Below are 25,406 nucleotides of genomic sequence, written 5' to 3'. Positions count from 1 at the left end.
AGCAAAGACGTTTTAAAAAGAGAATGGTTTGTACAATTTTGAATAACAACGACACATATAGGGGTGGGCAAAAAAAACTGAACTGAACTGAACTGGTGGTGAACTGAACTGTACTGTACTATAAAAAATTGAACTGTTTGTAAAAAAACTGAACTGAACTGTTTAAAAAAAAAACTGAACTGAACTGAACTGTTGGATAGTTAACTGTATTGAACTATAAAACTGAACTGAATTATAAAAATTGAACTATTTTTATAAAAGGATAAAAATTAAATGTGTCTAACATGTTATGTCTTAATGGATTAACTCGATAGTCTAATAACCAAAACTTAAAATAAAAAAAAAGTGATCCAAAAAAAATTGTATCAATTTTGTCGAATCTAACGGATCAATTGAGCTATGTTGGACTACTTATTTTTAGGCTTAAAATTCAATGAGTTTGTTTGACTTAATTATATATATATATATATATATATATATATATATATTTTGAAAAATTTAAATAAAATGGAAAATAAAGTAATATTGGCAAATGTGTCTTATTTTGATAGATCAATGAGTCAAAATTGTTCAATTCAAAATATCATAACAGTTCAGTGCAGTTTAAACTGCAGTTCAGTTCAAGTTTTTATAGTATAGTTCAGTTCAGTTCAATGACACAAAAAAAATAGTTCAGTTCAGTTAGTCTGAACTAATATTTAGTTTAGTTCAGTTCATAAGAACTATTTTTAAGTTCAGTATAGTTTTTATAAGTTCAGTTCAGTTCAGTTCATTTTGCCCACCCCTAGACACATCGTGTAAAGTACGACATAAGTTTTGAAAGTGGAGTTAATGTTTTCACCGATATATTGATTAAGAGAGAGAATAGAAAGAGTAGACTTTGGCTGCTGCTTATGGGGGTGACGCTCCACCCTAGTCAAGCTCTCTCTTCCAACTACACCGTTTCTCTTTTGCTTCGTTACTATGCAACTTCCAACATGTTCCTTAGATGCAACAAGGTACTTGACTTTGTTTTGCTTGCATTTCTTTTTATGTTCATGGAAGATACAAGAGCTAGAATTGAATTTTAATTTCTTAAAAAAATATACTTTTGACCATCTCTACGAAAACTTCAACGTGTAAAAGTAAATATAGAAGTAGCCACCTTGTTTTGTGTGTGCTTGATCTGGAATTGCCTGAAAGGGGGAAGAAAAATTAAAATAATCTTGGAATCTAATTTTACAACTGGGTCTTGACACCTACAACTTAACTAAAACGCCAAGTAGTTCCAACTTCCAAGGAATATTTTCATCTTCTACCATCTGGGTAATTCAACTTCAGCAACCTAAGGAGGGGTTCACGTTGAATGCTGTTTATTTGTGGTAAAGTTATCAGTTTGTTTTCTTAGTTCTCGTGTTTTTTTTTTCCTGTCTTGTTTATTTGTTTTTCTTTATAATTTTTATGCCTTCTGTAAAAGAACGAGAAGCAATTGATGTAATTTGGAGCTGGATTTTTATGGTGCACGAGGGTAGCATCAGAATTGGGAGGTGGGTTTTGAGGACACTGATTTTACTCTGGTTTTGAACTTTTGAACTCTGATCCTGAATTAGTAACCAAGGGATTGCTCTGTGGCTGTTTATTTGTGTGCTATCCTTTTTCCCCCTTTTCTCAGTATTTCTTACTAGGCCTTTTGCTTCTATGAACTTCAACTACAATTATTTTCCAGAAATCATCTCACTTGTATTCAACTTCTGCGTACATATGCAGAAGATAGATTTGTATTGTAATTGGGACATTCATGTTGCTGTTTCTTAGAAGTGTTCATATGTGGAAATCTGGATCATGGTTATTCCATTGTTACTTTACCTTCTTGCTATTGCCAATTTTTTGTGACGGGGGCATTTCAATTGGGTGCATTTGAGGGTGAATTACAGAAATAGTTCATTCCAAATTTCCAATGCGTGTGCTCTAACCTTTAGGTTCAATTGATTCATACCAGTATGCGTTAACTCGATGTAAAGTTATAACAGTTAATCCCCTTCAAGGCATGATAGTTTTCCTCGATTTGGTTTACACACTAAGATCAAGCCTATCAGTAATCTCTCTATGTAGAAAGAAAGAATGGAAATGATTTAGAGTGCTGAACTATGCACTTTCTTGTGTAAATCTGCAAGCAAAGTAGACCTTTTCATAAACCAACTCATATATTTTGGTGAATTAATACAAATCTTAAAAGTGATACTTTTTTCTTTTTCTTTTTTTGTGAAAAAATACAACCTTTCTTACTTGCATTTTCTATGAATAGGCACAACCATATGAAAGGACCTAACTTTTCATTAATTTTGAAAGTCTCTTTGACAAACAACGCTAATTCGCTCCATTTTCTTTAGTGTTATAAAGAATTTGCCTCTTTCTTCTCACTAAATCTAGGTTTCTTTTTTTTTTTTTATGATCAGCAGAGTTAATATGGTAATTGGGCAGTGACGTTGGTTCAGTAATTTTAGCACGATGGGTCAAGAATTGTCGTCAATATTTCAGTATGAGAAAAAGAGATTATTATGGCTTATTGGCATAACCTTTGCAATGATTTTAGCATTCCATTATTTCGAGCTTCCTTATGTTGAGGTTCAACCCCTTGTATTCTCTGACAACAAGATACCAACATCAGATAGTATTAGATTCCGAGCTGCAAATCTGCCTTCTGAGTCTGAAATGTTTAACAATATGACAACTTTGAAGCAAGAAAATTCTACTGGTCAAAATGCCTTTGAGATTGTTCATGAAACTAGGACTTCTGAGGAAAAGGACAGTGCTTCAAGAACTGGTCTCATCTCAGAACCAGGAAGGGAATCAAACAGATCTTCAGGAATTGATGCAACTGATGACAGTTCAACTTTGGTATCAAATAATGGTTCTGTAATAGAGAAGGCAGGAAATCTATCCCTGAGCACTTACAACGATACTATTTCTCATTCAATAATACCAACTTATTTAGCTCCACCTCTAAGTCCAACAAAACTGAGCCCAAATATTACACCTCCAATGTTATCACATGATTATGAGGAAACTGATTCTGAGGTGGATGAGACGTTGAGGACATTACAAGATGATGTCAATATACTAGACAATGATTCTTCTATCAACAGTGTGCCTAAGGGGACTAAAGATTCTCAAATACCAGTTCCGAAAGTAACAACAATCTCTGAAATGAACGAGTTATTGCTTCAGAACCGTGCCTCATATAGTTCTATGGTACATGATTTAATGCCATCTTTTTTCATTTTATGACTAATCATAGTATATTCTTGTGTTCTGGTCTAATGTTGATAACTTGTTTCTAGAGGCCAAGGTGGTCTTCTGCTGTTGATCAAGAGCTACTGAAGGCCAGATTAGAGATTGAAAATGCACCAATTATAAATGATGTTGCAAATCTTTATGCTCCTCTTTTTCGAAACATTTCCAGGTTCAAGAGGTATCATTTGATTATTGTGGTTCTATATTATATTTTGAAAAATGTTTCAGAAGCATCTCCAGGAAGAAAATTTCTATTGTTGCAAACTACAGATGTATGGATAATTGGCTATCTTTGTAATGATAATATGAGCTGAAACTTTTGTGGACAGTGAGGGAGAGTTGCTATGTAGTAGATATCATTCTGAAAAGTGATAACATGTGAAGTTTAAACTCTTCATTTTGGGTCTTCTATTTCTTTTGCCTAAATATCAGTGTCTTGATCAGCGTTTAGATCATATAAAATATCGTATAATTCATTAAAATTGCTGGACTCAGAAGCAAAATTAAACCAAAAAACTGGCAGAGATGTGCATTTTTGTAAATGTGTAGCAGCTATGATATATGAAGCAAGATTCTTATTGACACTGCTAAATCTTCGTTTAACCTTGGTATTAATTATCCTTTGACTGTCTAATTGTCAGGAGCTATGAATTAATGGAAAGAACTCTTAAAGTGTACGTGTATAGAGAAGGATCTAAGCCCATAATGCATTCACCATATCTTTTGGGAATTTATGCTTCTGAGGGATGGTTCATGAAGCAGATGGAAGGTAGTAAACAATTTGTGACTAAAGACCCAAAGAAGGCCCACCTATTTTACTTACCTTTCAGTTCTCGGATGCTAGAGGAAACATTGTACGTACAAAATTCACATAGTTCTAGGAACCTGATTCAGTATCTGAAGAATTATGTAGACATGATTGCTGGGAAGCATCATTTCTGGAACAGAACAGGAGGTTCTGATCATTTTCTTGTTGCTTGCCATGACTGGGTATATATGTTTTTCCTTCTTCAATGAATGTGCCTTTTCTTCTTCAGTTCTTTGTCAAGTTAATTTTAGCTAGTGCTTATGGAGAAACTTATCTAAACAAATCATACCCGTTTGTTATTTAACATTTAATTGTATTATTATTACTACTATTACTTCTTATCACTATCACATCATGGCATGCTACAAAAAACTTGCATTGGTAAATGTTTATTGCATTAGTCTTTTCTACTGTATCTTTTCGCAATATAAACCTCTCGACTACATTATGCAGGCCCCTACAGAAACAAAGCGACACATGGCCAAGTGCTTAAGAGCCCTATGCAATGCTGATGTCAAAGAAGGTTTTGTCTTGGGGAAGGACGTGTCTCTTCCTGAAACCTTTGTCCGCAGTGCTCAGAGGCCTACTAGAAACATTGGTGGAAACAAAGTTTCAAAGAGGAAAACTCTGGCATTTTTCGCAGGGGGAATGCATGGTTATGTTAGGCCAATCTTGTTGCAGCACTGGGAAAATAAAGACCCTGACATGAAAATCTTTGGGACACTGCCAAGGTCTAAGGGAAACAGGAACTACATCCAGTACATGAAGAGCAGCAAGTACTGTATTTGTGCAAAGGGCTATGAGGTGAATAGTCCAAGAGTTGTGGAGGCCATCTTCTATGAGTGTGTGCCTGTTATTATATCAGATAACTTTGTGCCTCCATTTTTTGAGGTTTTGAACTGGGAATCCTTTGCTGTTTTTGTTTTGGAGAAGGATATTCCAAATCTGAAGAACATACTCATTTCCATACCGCAAAAGAGGTATCTTGAAATGCAGATGATGGTGAAAAGGGTGCAGCAGCATTTCCTTTGGCACAGGAGCCCTGTTAAGTATGATATATTCCACATGATACTTCATTCTATTTGGTACAACAGAGTCTACACTGCAAGAGCTAGATAGATTATTTTGGAAACTTGGCTAAAGTAGATTGGAAAAAGCTTTTCTTTAGGGAAAAAACATTCTTTGGAGGACAGACATGGAGAATAAGATCGAAGATGGTAATTAGTACGGTCATTTTATGTTTTATAGAGATTTTGGTGTAATTAAATTTGTATATAGTTATTCTCACGTTGTTTTGAGTCACTCGGTAGTCCTTGTAACGTATCCTATGCTCCTGTAATTGGTTTGGCTAAAAGAAATAGTTTTTTTTTTTTTTTTTTTAATTTACTTCCGTGGATTAATAATATATCTTTAATATCTTCTTTTTTCTTTACTTATTTCCAAATACCGTTTTCTATAAAATATTTTTTAGAAGAGAAAAAATATTTTTTTGTAAGACAAAAATACACTTCTAGAAATCCCTTTTAGAAGATAAATAAATTTTTTCTCTTGAAAAGTATTTTTGAAAGTATATTTTTTTGCTTCCATATACTTTTAAAAAATATTTTTCGAAAATATATTTTTATCTTTGAAAAAGTACAATTTGGATGTAAGTTTTTAACATTCCTAAACTCTAAGAGTAAAAATATACTTTTGAAAACAACTTTTCACAAGGAAAGTATTTTTATTCTTCAAGTGTTATTATTTTTTGGAAGTATATTTTAAGAATTAGGAAATACAATTTCAGAATGTCTTTATAAAATTCACAATATTGTATCATATATATCTAATATTAAAAATAGAGTAAAAAATTAGGATTTAAAAATTTTTGAAATTAAAAGTACAAAATAATATGATTTAAAAAATAATAAAAATGAATCTGTCTTGATTGTTGGAGAGAAAACGTAAAAAAAATAATAAAAAAATAAAAATGAAGCGTATCAAGGATGATTAGAGAATAATACAATACCGAAAGAAAAGAAGTAAAAAAAAATGTATGAAGAACGGTTTTTGAAAATAACATTTATGGTATGTTTGGATGAAGAATTTATATAGGGTAATTCATTTATTTGAAGAATTTCAAATTCTTTGAGGTGAAATGTTTTGTTTGGATGATGAATTTATAAAGAATTTGAAATTCAAGCATTTGTGAAATTTCTTAAAATAGTAAAATTTCAAATTCTTCCAAAAATGGGAGAATTTGAAATTCCTTATAATTTTTTTTCTTATTTCACCTATATATTTTATCTTATCTCTTCATTCTTTTAATTATTGGATATATAAAAATATTTTTAAAATTATTAAATATTATCTTATATTAATTTTAAAATTATTAAATATTATCTAATATTAATTTTTAAAATTATTAAATATTTAAAAATGGATTAATATTTATTTTATAAAATTTAATTTAAAAATCTCAACATATAAATATATTTTTAAAATCAATTTTACTATGATAGAACCAAATTATCATATTTAACCTAACAATTTAAAATTTAAGAAATTTGAATTGACTCATCCAAACAAAATATTTTAAGAATAATAAAAATTGAAATCAAAGTAATTCAAATACCAAGAATTTAAAATTCCTTGAATTTGTAAAATTCCTCATCCAAACACACCATTATTGTTTTTAAAAAATTATAAGAATATTTAAAGAAATTTTTTTTAAAAAAAATTGAGAAAAGAGAAGAAAGTGTATATGACATTTGTAAAAAAAAAATGATGGGAATGGAGATTACCTAAATGCAGAGAAAGAAACTGTATATGAAATTTGTTATAAAAAAAATGATGGTGGGAATGGGATTGCCTATTGTATTTTGGCGAATGATTGAGGACCATGTTTTTAAATGCCACTATTATATTTTGTATGAAAATACGGTTCTTAGATTACGTAATAAATAGAAGATCGTAGTCTATCTAAGGATCTTACTTTAAAAAACATTATAATAATATAATTGCATTGGAGATTTATTAAACTCGTAAATAGCATTCGAAAATCAAGCACTGCAATCACATATTATTGGTTAGTTATCAACTTTAAAATATTATATAAATTATAAAAGAAAAAACTCAAATAAAAATGTAGTGTGTATTTAATGTGCGTCAAAGGACGATACAAGTAAATGAGTAATGTCATAATACAAGTTTTTGTTCAATTTAATTTTTAGCGGTCATGCCCTAAACAAAACATTTGTTCAAGTCAAAACACTCTTAATTTCTATCACCACTATTTCAATTTCAAGTTTGTTAATATTATTAAGTATTGTATTTAAAGTTATTATATTTTATTTCTTGAAAAGGTATCTTAATGAATTAAGTGAGAATAATGTTTATAATTGATTATTGATTTTGATAAATAAGAAATTTGAAATTATTTTATAAAATTGTGTTACAAGAAAAGATGATAGAATAAATTTAACAATACTAATAATTAGAATATAAATTTTCATATAAGTGAAATTTTATCCTGATTTAATCTTATAAAAATTAATTTATAATATAAAAATTATTTTTTATTTATATACATTATTATGTGATTCACATGAGAATTTGAAGTTATAAGTTAATTTTTTTAACGATTTTTCTAATGTGTACTCTAGGGCACACTTTAACAATGATTAAAATTCACTATCCAATGTCTCTTTTTAGTACATTTATTATGTGAGAGTAAACAATAATAAATAACATTAGTTCTGATTTTTAAAACTAATTTGATATCATTTTTAACCCTACCCTTCCATTTACTTTTTTCATTTCCAATTAAAACAATAATGAAACAAATTTTAACAATATTTTACTTAGGGGTGTATTGGATTAGGATTTTAAAGAACTTTTTTAGTTGAAAAAAGTTATGTGGATTTTAAAAGATTTTACAGGAATTTTCATGACTTTTAAGATTTTGTAGGATTTTGCAAGATTTTAAATTAAGATTTTAATAGATTCTGCAAGGTTCTTAAATCAGAATTTTAATGGATTCTGCAGAACTTTGTAACCTTTGAAGAATTTCGTAGATTTTTGACATACGATAAAAGTTCAAGATTTTTTTTTTCATACATTTAAACTTAAAAAGAGTCAAAGATAAATTTTTAAAATTTTTAATTGCTTTCAATTATTCATTCACGAAGAAATATTTTTAGTATTAAATTCTAAGATACCACAACGTCTTATGTTAATTTCCTTTTAAAAATATAAAAATCCTAATTTCACAATATAAAAATTAAAAAAAAATAAAATTCATAGTAAAAAAAAAAAATTGTTGAATCATAAAAGGAGGAAGGATAATAGTAACAAACTAAAGAGATGAAGAGAGATAGTTGTTTTTGTGTTGAGAGGGTTATTCTCCCAACTAAGATCTATTCTCATCTCATTCTATTCAAAGAAACTCTAACTCAAATTCATCACACACACACACACACACACACACACACACACATATATATATATATATATATATATATATATATATATATATATATATATATATATATTTGTTCTACTAAATTTAAATTGATTATAAGGTTTTGAAGATCTACAGTTGATTGTAGAGAGCAAGATATCAATTTCAGTTTTCACTTTTTTCTCTTGACGCATGTTATAAAAAATGGAGAAGACAAAAACATAAAAAAAGAGATGAAAAATTCACTTGAAAATTCTTAAAGCACTTGAAAAGTCACTTCAAACAATCCTCCGAAATCTGATGAGTTTGGATGAGATTATTTTATGAGTTTGGTATTTATAGATACTACTAAAAAGTCTTTCAAAATTCGTCTAATACACAATCCTTTACAACCTTTTTTTAATACCAATGAATTGTTTTTAAGTTGTAAAAAGTGCCTAATGAATTTTAATGAACTTTTTAAAAAATCTTGAAAATCCAAATTGAATACCACTGGATTATTTTTAAGTGACATAAAATCCTGATTAAGTACCGACGGACTTTCTTACTTAAAAAAAGTTTTTTAAAATCTTATAAAATCCTAAACTAATACACTCCTTTGAAAGTATTAGGCATTATTTTATGTTTTTTAACTTTGTTATATTTTTATTGTTGTTGGTTTAATAATGTTTTATGTTAATAAATGAAATATTATGTGATAATATTTAATGATTTTTTAATAAAATTAAAATATGAATATAAGAATTAAAATATATTTTTTAAAATTTAAAAATTAAAAACATATTTAAATTTATTTTAATTTTTGTATATGTTATTTATTATTTTTTAATTTTTAATTTTTATTTTTATCAAAACAAAAAAGTAAGTTTTATAAAATTATTCATAAACACCGTATAATACTAGGAAATGAAGAACATATTACATTGTATTATAACATCAATATAATTTGAAACATATCTCATAATGACAATAATAAAAAAAAATCAACAATAACAAAAATATAACAGAATTAAAAAAAATAAAATAATATCTAATATTTTAAGTAAAATATTTTTAAAATTTGTTTTATTATTATTTTAATTGGAAGTGAAAAAAAAAACAAATGAAAGAATACAATTAAAAATAATATCAAATTTAATTTTAAAAACTAAAATTAATACTATTTATTATTATTTACTGTCTCACATAATAAATATACTAAAAGGAGACATTTGATAGTAGATTTTAATCTTATTAAAGTGTGTCCCAAGGTACATTAGAAAAAGAATTATATGCTTAAAAAAAAACAGGTACATTAGAAAAAACCTTTTTTTTAAATGACACATAAGATGAATATCATAATGCTGTTCTGACTTGCATTTAATTTTTATAGAAAATGGAAGTTACTGGTAGTTTCAAAGTTAAATTTTGGATCTAGAGTGTCGGACATATTCGCGTGCAGGTTCCTTAATTTACTCAAATCTTCCATTGCTTCGTTCCTTCCTTCGTCTCTTTCCTGTCACATGTTATTTCCTTAAACGAAATAGATACTCACATTCACAAATCCCATTACCTTCGTACGTCCTTTGTCGCTTCATTACACCCTACTACGTTTTTCTAACCAAATGATTAGAGGATCGTCTCTTTCACATCCCCATTGAAAACCTTCACAAAAGTTATTCACTTTTCTCGGTTAATTTCAATGGGCTTTCTTCAATTTCTTCTACGGATCTCTCTACGGGTGAGGAGCTAGCCACTCTTGCTTCCTTTTCCGAGATCGTCACATGGATCGGAGGTTTAGATTTCTGTGTCAGCCAGAAACTACGAGATTTGTTTCACTCATTGGAATAACAGTGGCTATAGTATTAATGGTTCAGTATTCTGAACTTCCAACTACTAAATTATTATCTTCTCTTACTACCAAGATTACTACTTTCACAATGGATGCATCTAGGCTTAATTCTAAAGTGCAGGGTAACAATATGTACCTATATGGTTCAAATTCAAACTCTACGCATGGGTTGGAAGAGACAAAAATGAGTCCTCAGGCCTCCCTTTCAGGACTTGATGGTGTTGTCAATTTTACAACCAGAGATGATGGTTCTCCAATTGCTAGTGTTCAGGGAAGATCACAACCTATGGTGCCATTGCCCAATAGAACATCCTTAGATTCAGGAACGGATCCCGGTAGTCCTTTGGCATCTAACACTTCAGATGCAACTTCAATGAAATCCAATGCCAACGATCCAGTTTACAATGATGGAAACTCAGGTTCTTTGCAAGGTAGTAGTAATTCGACATTCAATAGTGGTAAGCAAGGGACTGCAAAGAGTTCCAAAAAGAAGCCATCTATAGTAGTTTCAATATCTGAGATGAACTTGCAGTTGCAGCACAATCATGATTCTTCCCAGCTAGTGGTATGTTTTGGATTACGGGCCGTGTGTGTATGTGTAGATTGGATTATGTTGTTAGCTACCTAACTATTTTACGTCTTTTGTTTGTAGAAACCAGCAAGGTCTTCAGCTGTTGAAATGGAAATATTTCGTGCAAAATCAGAGATTTTAAATGCACCCATTATTATGAATGATTCAAGACTTTACTCACCTTTATACAGGAATGTCTCCATGTTCAGAAGGTATGACATACAATTAACATTTTCAATGCATGGATTCTACTTTTGACCCTTACTTCACTATGGTTGAATGGACAAAATTCAAATTGTATCATATTATTATTCTGATGATTTATCAACTAATTATCTCTGAAGGGTGAACTGAATGAATCTAATAGTCTGATCAGAGATCAAACAACAGCTGTATAGATCCAAAGAAAAGACTGACATTTAAAATAGGTTGACCTGCTGGCATATGGTATAAATGCATGATTTTGAACCGTATAAATCTTTTGAGTTTGATAATTAAACATTTGATGTTTGCTCACGGTAGATTTTGATTTCAATGAAAGAAGACATTGACCACCAAGCTAAGTGTTTTTCCATGTCAAGTTCAACAAATTGAATTAATTAACAGAATATATGACAGTATGTATACAAAGATATGTTATTAGGTTACATCAAGTTATTATGTGGAAAAGGCATCAAGAATCAAACTTAGATACGAAGATTCTGTTTACATATTGTTTAATTTATTTTGTGTTTCTCTGCATCCTATAAGTTGAGTATCATGTTGTGCATGTCCTAACTAAAAGAAACTCAATTAACAATGTCTGCATTATGCAGGAGTTATGAACTAATGGAGAAGATTCTCAAAGTTTTCATCTACCAGGATGGAGACAGACCAATCTTTCATGAGCCCTTGCTGGATGGAATATATGCATCTGAAGGATGGTTCATGAAATTAATGGAGGCAAACAAACAGTTTGTCACAGGAGACCCTGGGAAGGCTCACTTGTTTTACATACCTTTCAGTTCAAGATTGTTGCAGCAAACTCTCTATGTGCCTAATTCACACAAACGTTCAAACTTAATTGAGTACATGAAAAGTTACGTGAACATGATTGCTGCAAAGTATCCTTTCTGGAATAGAACTTCAGGAGCAGATCACTTTGTTGTTGCTTGCCATGATTGGGTATGTATGTTTATGCAAATTATGATTAATGCATTTTCGGCGTTTTCTTCCCCTTTCCTCAGAACTACAATTTTCTTCATACAATTTATGATAAAGAATATGGTCTGCCTATGTTCCCTGATCCCTATTTCTTAAATTGCAATCAGTAACATAGTCTCACTCATATTCAGGGAAATTCTCCCTTAATGTGACATGTAAAGTATTTGCATTTTAGGTTGTGATGAATAGCCATTGCCGCTGTTAATATTATTAGTCATGGATTATGGTATTTCCCAAGTGGCATGCCTGCACCATTATGATTGAATCATTAATTTCTGTTGAAGCAGTATCACCAGTAATTGAGTGGAAGAGTATTTAACAAGCACCATTTCTCAGGCTCCTGCAGAAACAAGAGGGCGTATGCTTAGTTGCATCAGGGCCCTCTGCAATGCTGACATTGAAGTAGGATTCAAGATAGGCAAGGATGTTTCTCTTCCAGAAACATACATAAGGTCAAGTGAGAATCCTGTCAAAAATATAGGAGGCAATCCTCCTTCTGAGAGGCCTATCTTGGCTTTCTTCGCAGGAGGTTTGCACGGTTACGTTCGACCAGTTCTGTTGGAGCACTGGGAGAACAAAGAACCTGACATGAAAATAACTGGTTCCTTGCCACATGTCAGGGGTAATAAAAACTACATCCAGCTCATGAAGAGCAGCAAGTTCTGCATCTGTGCAAGAGGTCATGAAGTTAATAGTCCCCGTGTGGTGGAAGCTATATTCCATGAGTGCATTCCAGTTATCATATCTGACAATTTTATTCCTCCTTTGTTTGAGATTTTGAACTGGGAATCTTTTGCTGTGTTTGTAACGGAGAAAGACATCCCTAATTTGAGGAACATACTGCTGTCCATCTCTGAAGAAAGATACTTAGAGATGCATAAGAGGGTTAAAAAGGTACAAGAGCATTTTCTCTGGCATGCTGAACCTGTAAAGTATGATTTGTTTCATATGCTTCTTCATTCAATTTGGTACAATAGACTTTTCCATATAAGTCAGCCATGATCATGTATCAATTTTGTAGAAAACTCATTGTGTAGGATTGATAACTTTATGATGGGTAGATTGTATGAGTTCACAAATGAAGCAAGAAGAATATGATTAGAGAAAAAGTCCATGCATTCTACAGGGTAATATCTACCCCTAGAGAAAAGAATGCATAATAGTTTTTCGAGCATAATATTATTGTTTGGTCGTGTAGTGAAATCATGGAGATCTTTGTCTTTATTACTTTTTGAGGTATTTGGCCAAAGCATAGAGTGCTTGTAATGTGACAGTAGAACAGAAAATCACTTATTTTAGAAACGGCAAGGAATTGACACTACTCATGGGAAGCAAAAGCAAGTACAAAAGAAATTTATGGCTTTGATGATTTTAGATTTTCTGCATTTGTGTACGTAAAGAAAAGGGGAGAGTTGATGAACTGCTTATAAATGGAGAAGCAACTCAAGCACTTGATCAAGCTTATTTGTTTTGGAGTTGGCACCTTGTTCTGATTTCCAAGGCTAATTCAGCTAAAGCAAAAATTCTTGCTTTTCAAGGCTGTCCTAGCATGATAACAAACTGATACTAATCAATTTTCATTATTCAAATATGTTAACTTAAATGTCATTCATGAAGAAAGATACATTAACATGAGAAAGGGAGAAGGAGGATAAAAGCAAGAGCGAAAGAAATGTGCATTTTTTGTCGATATAAAAACTAAGAATATGTTAAGAAAAACAGAAAAGACACGTGCATATTGATGTTCAAAATCAGGCTTTGATAAATTAAGAAGATATTAGCATTTTATAACATAATAATTATTTATTTTATATAATTAAAATGTATAATAAATAAATATCTTAAAATATTTTAATATATAAATAATTTGAAACATATAAATTATATTTATATTTGATAAATAATTTATATTATGATATAAATGATATATTTAAAGAGAAAAAGATATTAAAAATTATTGAGATAAATAAGAAAATGATATTTTTCACGATTTTTATTATAAAACACTTATAATAAAATCACACAAACTAATATAAATAGTTATTTTAGTTAATTTTATAAATAAAAAATTATGATGTACCAATTTTATCCTTATTTATCATTAAATTGTTAAAGGAGAAACGAAGATAATCGTTGTTATTAAAATTTATATATCAGTACTATTAAAATTGACAACTAACGATTGGAGAATTCAAGAGTTAATAGAACATTTATTTTTCAAATTTTATTCTCATTATTCAACAATAAGTTAGGAGGGAAAAATGAATAATTGAATTAATATTTTATTAAAAAAATGTCAAATGCCTAATAAAAAAGATCATCATTTTTTTTTCCTCAATTGTATCTTATAATAAGAACTAGAGGAGGTATATTCAAAGAGATAAGAGATAAGATATTTTTTTGAATTAAATATAAAAATGGTGCAAAGATATAATATTAAATTTTTGAAGATAAAATATATATTTCATTTTGGGATTAAGATCCTCTAAAGTGAGCTTATCACTTTAGAGAATAAAGAGAGTTTATATTCACCATTTAATTATTCAATAGTTGAAATTAATTTATATTTGAATTTTTCAAATTTTAAAATATAAAAAATTTTAACAAAATATTTTCATTCAAAAGTAAATAAGGTGTAAACTTACCTTCTTTTAATAATTTTGATTCTCCAAAATATCTCCGATTAAAAGTAAATAATGAGCAAATTACAATCATTGTTACCTCCATTAATATCATTATTATTATTACTATCATCATCATTATTATCATCTCATTGTCATCACCATTATCACTATCACTATCAAACATAGTAATAACAACAATGGTGATGTAGCCATGACAGCGATGACGATGATGAGACAGACAACAATAATGATGATGATAAGGCGAAGACAACAATAATGATAATGATTGTGATAATAATAATGATAGTGGTGATAATTGTAACAATAGTCATAGTCATAGTAAGCTTATCACTTTAGAAAATAAAGTATCTTTCCCTTAATAATTGAATGGTTCAAACTAATCCACAATTAATATTTCCAAAGTTTAAAATATAAAAAAATTTTAACAAAATATTTCTTACACGTACATAATAACTGAATATACATTTTAAAGAACTTTCAATTGCAAATCTTGTATGTATTTTAAGATAAATTCATAGTGAATAATTAAATAACAAATTATAAGCAAATCTTGTGCATAAATTTTTATTTATTTAATTTAAATTTTATTCTTTAAATTAAATAAAAATATGTATACAAGATTTGCATATAATTTTTTATTATTTAGTTATTCATTATGATTTTTTATCATATAATATATATTATATAGTTCTTTTTTTAGTAGTTAAAAAAATCTAGTTTTTAATTTTAAATGCAATATAGTTTTTTAATTTGTATATTCCACAAGATAATTTATTATATAATTAAAGAGGATCAATTGATTTTGGTAAACAAAAATCTACTTATAATTTTTTATATAATTATCAGTTAGAAATTTAATCATTAAAATAAATAAAATTTTATTTTAAATATTAATTTATCATATTATAAAATAAATTGAGTGAATAAAATCCATCTAATTCTATTGAAAACTATATAGAAAAAAATTCTTAAAAAAAAATAAGTTTGCACATTATTTATTTCGGAACAAGAATATTTTGCAAAGGGATTTTTTTTTCCGGAAAGTACGAATATCACGATTCATTTGATATATGTGAGTTTTTTTTACTTCTAGACTCAATTTTCTGCCATGAATGAAACGCGCGCCTTAAGTTACAATAGTATTTTTGCCTGAAAGAAACTATAAAGCAGCGTAAACGCGTATATTTATTGAACAGTGAACACGTTACACCTGTTGTAAGCACCGTACGTGAAAATCAGTGAAAACAACGTTTGAGGAAGCAAAGCAACAAGAGTGGTCCCCACCTTTTGTTTTCTGAAAATCTTTCATGTTCTTCCTAGATCCAATTCCAACCCCGTTTTGAATCAACCTCTCTTTATTTTTCTCCTACTTCTCATCTAATCTCACCTCACCTCTTTCTGTTTCTGCTTTTACTTTTGAAGTTACCATCTTTTTCTCTTTGGGCATCTTCATAAAGAAATTCACTGAGAAAGCCAAAGCCAAAGGTGATGGAATGAATAAGTACACTTGAAACATGAACAGACAATGAATTGGGTCAATCGGATCTAATCTGTAGAGTATAGTGAGTAGTTGGCAAAGGCGTGTTATGGCTACAGATACCAAAAGCACTATGATTAGGGTCAAGTCAAGTGCTCTAGATGTCTCTTCCAAGCCCAAGATTGATTCTTTATCCCTCAAGAAGAAGGTCAACATCAGCACAGGCAGACTCCCACCTGATTCTAAGATGAAATCTGTCACCACTGTCACAAAATCTGAGGTATAATTCTCAACAAATTGAAGGAAAAAAAAACCCTTTTGAATTATTGGATTGAATTCTTATATGGGTGGTATGAATTTTGGATTTGTGGCGTTCTGAATTCATTAGCTGGTCTTCGTTGACTGTTGGATATTGCATTGACTGTTAATTTCACATATTGCTGTTCTTGCTGATTAGGGTTCAGAATACAGGATGTTCCAATAATAAAATACGTGGTGATTTATTAGGAGAGCTTGCATTTGATTTATGTTACATAAGCATTCACTTGAAATTTTTGTTTTGCATAAACTTGAAGACTAAATCAAAATTGGTAGGAACATCATCGGCATCAAACAAAACAGTAAAAAAGACAACTACTACCAAAGTGAGAGAGAAGAAAGTTTATAGTTTGCCTGGCCAGAAACACGATCCTCCAGAACAGGTTTTGAATCTATCTTATTTAGTTCCTGGAAATCACTAACCAATGTTCACATATGGCAATTGGCTCACACTCATCCTTGAGATTTTATTTATACTTTCTGTTGACAGAAAGAACCCCTGAGGATTTTCTACGAGTCATTGTCAAAACAGATACCAACAAGTGAAATGGCAGAATTTTGGTGAGTTTTCTTTCAATCATACAATTATTAACCATCTATTTTCACATCTTTAATTAGATGTTTGTTCTGTTTCTTTTAATATACGTGCCTATGCCAACTTACATCCAAATAGCCGTTTGATAGGTTCTGTTTCATACCATTAATATCAAGTTGCCTTATTTGTTTTAACAAAAATGTGTAATGTCTATTCATAAATGACTTTGTTTAGTAAAACACTAGGGTCTACATTTATATCACTAGCTCATTCCCTCCCCATTCATTCATGTCTAACATTGTCGAATTGTGCACGACTATAAAGTATGCTAGCGCATTTGCCCCTGCTTTGTTCCTCTTCATTTCAGAAGGATCCACATGTGTTGTATAAGAACAACTACAACTATAAGTATCAGTTTTATCTGACAAACCTGTTTCCTTAGATTGAAAGATTTCTATTACAGATGTAATTAATATAAAATCATTCATGTCTTGATGGGGAAGCAACTTAATTAAACTTGTTTATTCCCCATTCATTCATCAAATAAGAGTTTATTCATTAGTTTAACTGCTGATATGAGCTAGAAAGAGTTTATTAAAAGATCATAACTCCCTCCCCCAATAACAAATAAGCATTTCCAAACTCCTAATAAGAGTTTAAGCTTTTGGGATTATTAGTTCATGATATAGTATTATGGCCTTTATGACTAAGTGATCTAAAGTTTGATCATTCTTCTAATAGAAAGTTAAATTCCAGCACAAGGTAGTTGGACTAGTGCATTACGCTTCAAGCATGAAGGAGGGCTTTTGCATGATGGAATTTGTTGGACATGTAAAATTAAATTATTCATAAGTCTTTACCTAATAACTTGAGCTTCTAGGATTGTTAGTTCATGACAATTCTAAATTTCTTTGTCGGTCGATTCCTTTGTGAATAGGCATCGAAATACCCCAGGGAACTGGGTGTGTTGCCCATATATAATATTTGACCATGCAATCAAAGTAATTGTTATTGTACACTTGAACTGATGATGTTTTGCCTTCAGTTGGAGTGTTCTGAATTTTGTGTGGATTAAATATTGCTCAGAAATTACAATTTAAGGCATATATTCCTGAATATGCAGGTTAATGGAACATGGGTTGTTATCTCTTGAAAGAGCTAAGAAAGCATTTGAGAAAAAGCAGAGGAAGCAAAAGGAGCTTCGAACTGGAACTCCTGTTAAGTTATCAAAGCCACCAACTAAGCCTCAAACTTCACAGAAACAACAACAGCCATCAAAGAATGGCGACATAAAAGCCAAGAAGAGAATTCTCAATAAAAGTGATAGCGATGATGATGACGATTTTGTTTTAAGTCATAAAAGAAGAAAATGGTAAGAAGAAAAGCCTCATAATGTTTATTTATTTTAAAATTAAAATAGAAGATGAAGAAATGTTGTAAGACAACCTAATAATGGATAGATTAAAAACATTATTCTTCATGTTTCTGACTTACAATAAGAGACATGCAATTTATGTCTCTATCGGGATCTAAATTATGACAATGGAAACTACTCTTTGTAACTTCATTGTGTGACTATCTCTTCTTTTTTCTCGCATTTAAATATATAACATTACTATTCTTCGATTTGAATTTGATATCTTTGGTGGTCTTTAATTTCCTTTTCCCATGAACCATTACATTAACAGTTGAGAAAGTTTCATTTATGTTGTTTCATTTAACGGTTTTCTAGTTTAACATAAATAGTTCGATTTAAAGAGTTGATTTACTTTAATCAAACTGAAGAATAAATAAAGTAATTCAAATAACATGTATTTATATAAATAAACATTAATAAATAATGTGATAATAAATTCATGAATAAATATCAATTTGTGTCTATTAATAACAGCACAACTTAAAATAAAAATAAAAGTGATTTTTTATATTTGAGAAATGATCAATCCTCTCTTTTCAACATCTTTTTCTTTTTCATGTCACAGTATTCTTGATTTATTAGATTAAAGACTAATCTTGTTCACAATAATGTAATTATTATTAATCTAAAGGATTTTTGTATATAGTGAGAATTGAAAACGAAACTTCTCTAACACTATCTTCTAACATGTATATTATTGGTTAAAATTTATTAAAAATTACATATTATAGTAATTTTATGTTTTATTTAGAGAGTCTTTTTTAATTTAGTGATAAAATTTATCAAAATTTGTAACTTTTAATAAAATTCATAAAAAAAAGTGTCATTAATAATTTATGGTAAATTTTTATAAAATATATTTGATTTAATTGGTGTGACTCTTTGTTGAAAGACAGAATCCATCTATAAATAGACATTTTCCATAGATAAGCACATTTTATTCACAATCAATTTCTATTTCATTCTTCCGAGATAAAAATAAAATTATCATTTCATGAACACGATCATTGTCACAATTTGAGTTTTGTAGATGCAAGTCATACTCAAATGTTTTCCTTGTATTCTAAAGGAGATCTGTCACCAACCTAAGAAGTTGCACCCAAGTTTTGGGCAAGTTAAGCCCTAAAAGAAACACATTGTGTACACGTTTCTTCTCATTTCTTTACCCACCAACCCAACTTTGATGTGAATATAGCTTAAAAATCATCCACATCCGAGGTGAAGGTTTCTGTACCGTTCATACAAAAAGTTAGCTTGGCATACTAAACATCGTGATGGCAAATAAATTCATATTATAAATTTAAGTTTTCATTCTTGAACAAAACGTCATATTTCATTTTACTTTAAAATAAATTGTAACAGCTGATTTTATCAGTATTTAACACTTTTTAATTGTTATTAAATTTTTTAAAAAAAAGTCCATATATACATAATTATTTATTAGAACTTTATAGTCATGTGCTTAAATAACCACAGACAAAAGTTCGATACTTCTACCCCTAACCTTGCCTCCATCATAAAGATATGTTATGGTTTTGTCAAATGGTTACGTGGAAATTAAATACTCATACCTAATTACAAGAGGACATTTAATTTTAAGTAGTTAGGTCTTTCTTAATACTATAGCCATCAGGGAATCATCATAATTCATAACGATGATGGTGATGCAACTTCAGCAGCCTCATCTCTGCTATCGCGGAACAAGGTGACCATAGTGACTATGACAAGCCCGTAACACTAAATCATTTAATCCTTTGACATGATAGTAAGCCCATAAACAAGTTCGTTCACGTGTAGAAATGTTGATGTGGCTTTTCATAGTCCTCTCATCGCTTAATAAAACTCATAGCACACTAGGGATTAAGTGTGTTTCTTTTTTTTCTTTCTATAATCAATGTATCTTCGTCGAGTAGGATCACATATGCTTCACAAGATTATCAGTTAAATTAAAACAACTACATGTCAATATTTCGATGAAGTTTTAAGTTTCAACTTATCTATTATTTGTTCACTCAAATTCGGTTCTTTATGTCCTAATTATTTGTTTTTTTATCTTTTCACAGCTAATTACAAATATATCAATTACTTAACCCACAACTATGACAAGTAATATATGTATTTATGAACAAAAACTCAGCGACACAAATAAATAGAGTGATTAACCAAATTTCATCAAGACAAGCAGAAAACATGAAATAGTACATTCTATAAGAACAATTACAATAATGTTAATTTTTTTTCTTGTTAATTGATCCGATCTATCTAAATTATTCTTGAGAATATTATAAGAAAGATCAATAATGGCTTGAAATCAAGTTGAAGAAAGTTTTCATAAAATCGATATATTTTAGACAGAAAGAAAATTTTTCTAATTTGGGATAAAAATAAGGATAAATAGAATGATGTAAAAATGAATAAAATGCATGTAAAGGTTTTAAATAACGTGTTAATTTTTTATTGGTGAGACACTAATTGAGACACAATGATGAAACAGGTGATTTAAATCCAAAAATATACCTTAGATAATCAAAACTAGTCCAAGCCTTCCATTATTTCATTTCATAACAAATTCTCCCAGTAGCAGAACACATGATTTAAATACAGGGCAGCATACCAACGCATGAAAGGAAATAGGAGTATACACACACATTGCAGTGACTTCTTAATTTATATTTGTGACATAACACCGACGTACGTATTCCCCTTGATTGAACTGCATTGAGTTTTGCAACACTTAAAACAGAAGATCTACCAATATGCATGAGATGATCGATGCATTTTCTTTCTTGACTGGTAGATAATTGTCAATATCTTTGACTTCAGGGAAGAAACTCGTTAATTATAAACTACACAAATTCAGCTGGTACAATGAAAAATACGTTACATAATGAAAAGGAGCCTTCGTACGAAATGTTTATAAGTCCAAACAGGCAAGTCTCATTAAATAGACATTTTTTTTTATCTAGAATAAATATAAAGCTTCTTATACATCACAGAAAAACTCTTTCCAAGCCTTGATCTTGGATGGAACCCAAGTTTGATGTCATTTTCAAGCCCAAAATTCTTTGTTTGGACTTGTTTTGGTCCTGTTTTAGCATTTTGTATGTAATTGCGATTCAATATATTTATTTTCAGTTTAGATAAGATTCTCATTTAGGATTGGCTACCACCACTCCGTATATCACATGTTCATTTTCAATTCAGCAGCTTCTGAATGGAATATATATATATATATATATATATCACCACCATCAAAATTTATGGTTTTGAGTGTTAACTATAATACTAACTCGTGTGTTAACCATGGTTTATGTTTTGAAGATTCACTCTCATATCAAGGGCTCTAAATGGAGATGGGATGGAGATTGATACAAAATTATAGTCCAATAAGAGTCCTCAATCTCGAAACTTTGTTAATTACCTCCCTTAAGTCAGATCAGAGACTGAACATCGAGGTTCAGTATAAAGATGTGAATCAATGAAATTGAAATTGGTATAGTGAAGTCAAAAGTCAAAACAATAATGTGTCCTGTTGTTGCTCAGCTCTCAATACAACCACAGGAATCCTGGAACAGATATAAGTCCAATGCATTCAACAACTCAGATCTTATCTGGGGTGGCCTTGTCGCGTTGATGTGGCCCAGATGTCTCATTGTTAAGGTTCTTTAATCGTTTTTGTTAATTGAAGAAAAGAAGAAGAATAGAAACGTGTGGCACTGCACTGGCAGCGGTTCCGTTCCAATACTTTTCCTTTGTACTTGTATACTGTGCACAAGAATGCTTATGCTTCACCAGAACTCTGTAGAATGAAAAAAATGAAATAAAAATCATGTTATGGGTCCAAAACAGGTACATATCAAAAGGGCAACAGCTCATTTTGGAGGTACAATATCATCGTTGTGGTACTCATACTTGGGGAAATATGGAAACGCACGTATAAAAATAAAACAACAACCCCAAGGACAAAATAATTTTCGTCGTTATTGACGTGAGGCATGAAATGTACAGCCCCTAGGAGTGGCAGAAGCTATAAAGTTAAGTTATCATCTTTGGCATAGACTTTATGGCTATTTCACTGGATCAATAATACAATTATGGCGCTGTAAATTACAAGGATTTGTAACGTGTCAAGTCTTAATAATAGGAAAAGGGGCCCTTTAATATGTTTGACACGCACAGGCACAGGCACAGCAATCCAATGTCACTTTGAAGTGTGGGGTTAGTCCATTTATTAGAGTTAAATCACTGTTGAAAAACTACACGTGTCAACGTGGAAACACCTATAGCGCACCATGAGTGCCTTACGCGCTTGGGACGCATCTCACACGGAACAAAATAGTCTCCTAATAGGAGGACTACAGAATTGAGATTTTTATTTTTAATCTTTTGAAAGCATGGCATTGGGGCAATGAATAAAATAAAAAAGTACGATAAGATTAGCGTCTCCGGTGTCTGAAGTGTGAATGATAATGAGATGGAGACAATTAGAGAGCATGAATTGGACAATATTGCCGAGGAATGGTGGGAGGCCCCATCGATTTAAGAGGGATCTAAACGCATAGTAATAAACCGAAAAGTAGTAGGAACAAGCAGAGAAATTATTGCACCTTCTTCTACGAGTGGTAAAAGAGGAGAAATATTCAAAGAAGGGTCCAAAAACCTAAATCATTGCTGGCCCTGACTATCTAGTTTTAAAAGCACTCACATGCATTGGTTGGCTACATGATCTGTACAATCGCTTACCATTTTCCAAACCCCAGTTACTGAATTCCATGTATATACTAATTAATACACCCTTCTCCAACAAATTACGTATTTCCAATCCACGAATCATTCGATGGTTAGTAATTAGGAACAACCAAGCAGGAAGTAATGAGTTGCAACATGTTGATATAAATGCCACAATTGGCTTCCACCATGAGCCTTGGCCCCCAAGAATTGAGAGCCTCAAATCAAACACTTGGAAGTATTACGAAAAAAGTTGTTTTGACATCTCCCTGGGCCGGGGACACCCTACGGTTTTTAACTTTTGACATGATTTGGAGAGAGGGAGGGAGAAACATGAAACGTGTATTTCAAATGCGTGACATAAACATAATATAAAAAAACGTACGGTATTGAGTATTGACATTGAAAACAAGTTGTTGAAATAATAAAACTAAATATCCGTAGGATATAGCAAGATGGTAAAAAGAGAGAAACAGAGTTTCACCCACCCGAAAAGAAAGTGAAAAAGCACAAGAGAAAGCAGTGTTATCTGAAGAGTTGAATAGAATGTTTTGATGTTATGGAGGTGGGATCTGATATGATGAAGAGTGGAAAATTGGAGTGAGGTTAAAACTTAAAAAGTATAGTGTAGAGTATATAGACGTTGGCATGGTATGCGAGGTGTCTTATTTTTCTAAAGTGGGTCCATGTCCATTGTCCATCGAGTGGATGGATGTGTGAAGCGAAGCTTTATAAGAGGGAATGAGAGAAGTGAGTTGTTAAAAGGCAAATAAGAGAATGGGGGTTTCAGCGGAGAAGGCAGAGACAGAGAAGTCAAAGGGAGGAGAGGCAGAGAGCAAGAAGATAAAACGCATTCGTGATCGTGACTCCAGCAGGCACCCGGAGTACCGGGGCGTGCGGATGCGGAACTGGGGAAAATGGGTGTCCGAAATCCGCGAGCCTCGCAAGAAGTCGCGGATATGGCTCGGCACATTCCCCACGCCGGAAATGGCCGCCAGGGCGCACGACGTGGCGGCGCTCAGCATCAAAGGCTCCGCCGCCATTCTCAACTTCCCCCACCTGGCCGCCTCCCTCCCCCGGCCCGCCTCCCTGGCCCCCCGCGACGTCCAAGCGGCGGCGGCCAAGGCGGCGCACATCGACCCCTCCTCGCTCTCCTCGGAGGAGCTGACACAGATAGTGGAGCTTCCCTCTCTGGAGGGGTCTCTGGATTTGGAGAAGGAGTTCGTGTTGGTTGACTCTCTGGACTCGTGGATGTACCAGAATCAGGGTCCTATGGGTTTCGACACTGAACAAGGTTTGGAGGGTTTCACGTGGAATTACTAGGTTCCATCTTTCCTTAATTCCTTTCTTTCTGTCTCATGTCGCTCTACCCTCTATGTGTTGTATAAATACTTGTCATTTTCTTCTCCTGTGTGTCTCTCATCTCAGCGCAGCAGCCACTTGTGGTTTTTCTTTCAGGGGCTACCTGCTCATGCTCATGCTCATGCTCATGCTCATGCTCATCTTCTCATTTTTTTTCCTCTGTCTTTTCTCTCCATATTCATTGTACATGCCTACAAATTAATAAAGTGAGAGGAGAATTTCATTTTCTGTTTTCTTTTCTTTTCTTTTCTTTTCTTTTATTACCTATGTGGGATAGTCCATGAATTTGAAATGAGGTCTTTTTGGTGGAAAGAGCCGTACCAAAAGAGCAATATTGATGATGATGGATCACACGCTCTAGCTTCTTCCAAATTCCAATCGTGCTCTTTTGGAGCTCCTTCGCTTGCCACACACATTTTTGCCTTTAGGAATCTGTGACTGTGTAACATAACATAACACTGTACCTCGCTCTCCCAATTCTGTGACCCATGTCTCATCTCATGAACATAAGAGTTTGTGCGAATGGAAGAGTGTGATTGGATTTGGGTTGAGAAAGAGGGAGGGAGATGGATGTGACAGTGACAAATTCATTTTCATGAAAAAGGACACCCACTCATGTACATGCACGAACAAAAGCAAATCATACTTTCACGAACCATTTATTTCCGTATTGCCCAGTTCCCAATTCCATTCCTAATCACAACTTGGGCCTTCTCAATTCATGATGCAAACGGGTTTGCTTATTCGCTTCCACAAACGTAATTCACTTCAGACTTCAGTGCAGTGTCTGGTTTTGC

The 25,406-nt window shown here is 31.4% G+C and overlaps 4 protein-coding genes across 8 annotated transcripts; all 4 read left to right on the top strand.

Annotated features, from left to right (window-relative positions):
* The first annotated feature begins 839 nt into the window (after positions 1 to 839).
* On the top strand, positions 840 to 5,513 carry LOC109801195 (putative glycosyltransferase At5g03795). 5 transcript variants are annotated; one of them, XM_020362207.3, is made up of 6 exons: positions 855 to 998; positions 1,457 to 1,526; positions 2,439 to 3,231; positions 3,321 to 3,451; positions 3,915 to 4,263; positions 4,535 to 5,513. In XM_020362207.3, exons 3-6 carry the CDS (start codon positions 2,488 to 2,490, stop codon positions 5,198 to 5,200), a joined length of 1,890 nt encoding a protein of 629 aa, XP_020217796.1. In that variant the 5' UTR covers positions 855 to 998; positions 1,457 to 1,526; positions 2,439 to 2,487; the 3' UTR covers positions 5,201 to 5,513. The 5 variants fall into 5 exon arrangements, with proteins under 5 accessions (XP_020217794.1, XP_020217795.1, XP_020217796.1 ...); XM_020362208.3 differs by lacking the exon at positions 855 to 998 and adding an exon at positions 1,030 to 1,361; XM_020362205.3 differs by lacking the exon at positions 1,457 to 1,526 and having other exon boundaries at positions 840 to 998.
* Positions 5,514 to 9,918: 4,405 nt separating this feature from the next.
* On the top strand, positions 9,919 to 13,591 carry LOC109800854 (putative glycosyltransferase At5g03795). The gene is made up of 4 exons (XM_020361762.3): positions 9,919 to 10,918; positions 11,006 to 11,136; positions 11,740 to 12,088; positions 12,464 to 13,591. Exons 1-4 carry the CDS (start codon positions 10,286 to 10,288, stop codon positions 13,127 to 13,129), a joined length of 1,779 nt encoding a protein of 592 aa, XP_020217351.2. The 5' UTR covers positions 9,919 to 10,285; the 3' UTR covers positions 13,130 to 13,591.
* Positions 13,592 to 15,979: 2,388 nt separating this feature from the next.
* LOC109799781 (uncharacterized) lies at positions 15,980 to 18,734 on the top strand. Its single transcript, XM_020360402.3, has 4 exons — positions 15,980 to 16,529; positions 16,825 to 16,950; positions 17,058 to 17,128; positions 18,226 to 18,734. Exons 1-4 carry the CDS (start codon positions 16,359 to 16,361, stop codon positions 18,476 to 18,478), a joined length of 621 nt encoding a protein of 206 aa, XP_020215991.1. The 5' UTR covers positions 15,980 to 16,358; the 3' UTR covers positions 18,479 to 18,734.
* Positions 18,735 to 23,032: 4,298 nt separating this feature from the next.
* Positions 23,033 to 24,837, top strand: LOC109801127 (Integrase-type DNA-binding superfamily protein). Its single transcript, XM_083077178.1, has one exon. It carries the CDS (start codon positions 24,025 to 24,027, stop codon positions 24,568 to 24,570), a length of 546 nt encoding a protein of 181 aa, XP_082933304.1. The 5' UTR covers positions 23,033 to 24,024; the 3' UTR covers positions 24,571 to 24,837.
* Positions 24,838 to 25,406: the final 569 nt, after the last annotated feature.

This window comes from Cajanus cajan, chromosome 6 (assembly GCF_000230855.2).
Source record: "Cajanus cajan strain Asha chromosome 6, NIPB_CcT2T_4, whole genome shotgun sequence".
Classification (NCBI taxonomy): domain Eukaryota; kingdom Viridiplantae; phylum Streptophyta; class Magnoliopsida; order Fabales; family Fabaceae; genus Cajanus; species Cajanus cajan.
Note: the sequence above shows the minus strand (reverse complement) of the source record. Positions and strands in the feature narration are given on the sequence as shown.

Coding starts and splice junctions, on each gene's coding strand:
- LOC109801195 (XM_020362205.3), top strand. CDS start 2,488: ATGGGTCAAGAATTGTCGTCAATATTTCAGTATGAGAAAAAGAGATTA. Junction 3,232..3,320: donor GTGCCTCATATAGTTCTATG/GTACATGATTTA, acceptor ACTTGTTTCTAG/AGGCCAAGGTGGTCTTCTGC. Junction 4,264..4,534: donor TTGTTGCTTGCCATGACTGG/GTATATATGTTT, acceptor TACATTATGCAG/GCCCCTACAGAAACAAAGCG.
- LOC109800854 (XM_020361762.3), top strand. CDS start 10,286: ATGGATCGGAGGTTTAGATTTCTGTGTCAGCCAGAAACTACGAGATTT. Junction 11,137..11,739: donor AATGTCTCCATGTTCAGAAG/GTATGACATACA, acceptor TGCATTATGCAG/GAGTTATGAACTAATGGAGA. Junction 12,089..12,463: donor TTGTTGCTTGCCATGATTGG/GTATGTATGTTT, acceptor ACCATTTCTCAG/GCTCCTGCAGAAACAAGAGG.
- LOC109799781 (XM_020360402.3), top strand. CDS start 16,359: ATGGCTACAGATACCAAAAGCACTATGATTAGGGTCAAGTCAAGTGCT. Junction 16,951..17,057: donor AACACGATCCTCCAGAACAG/GTTTTGAATCTA, acceptor TTCTGTTGACAG/AAAGAACCCCTGAGGATTTT. Junction 17,129..18,225: donor AGTGAAATGGCAGAATTTTG/GTGAGTTTTCTT, acceptor CTGAATATGCAG/GTTAATGGAACATGGGTTGT.
- LOC109801127 (XM_083077178.1), top strand. CDS start 24,025: ATGGGGGTTTCAGCGGAGAAGGCAGAGACAGAGAAGTCAAAGGGAGGA.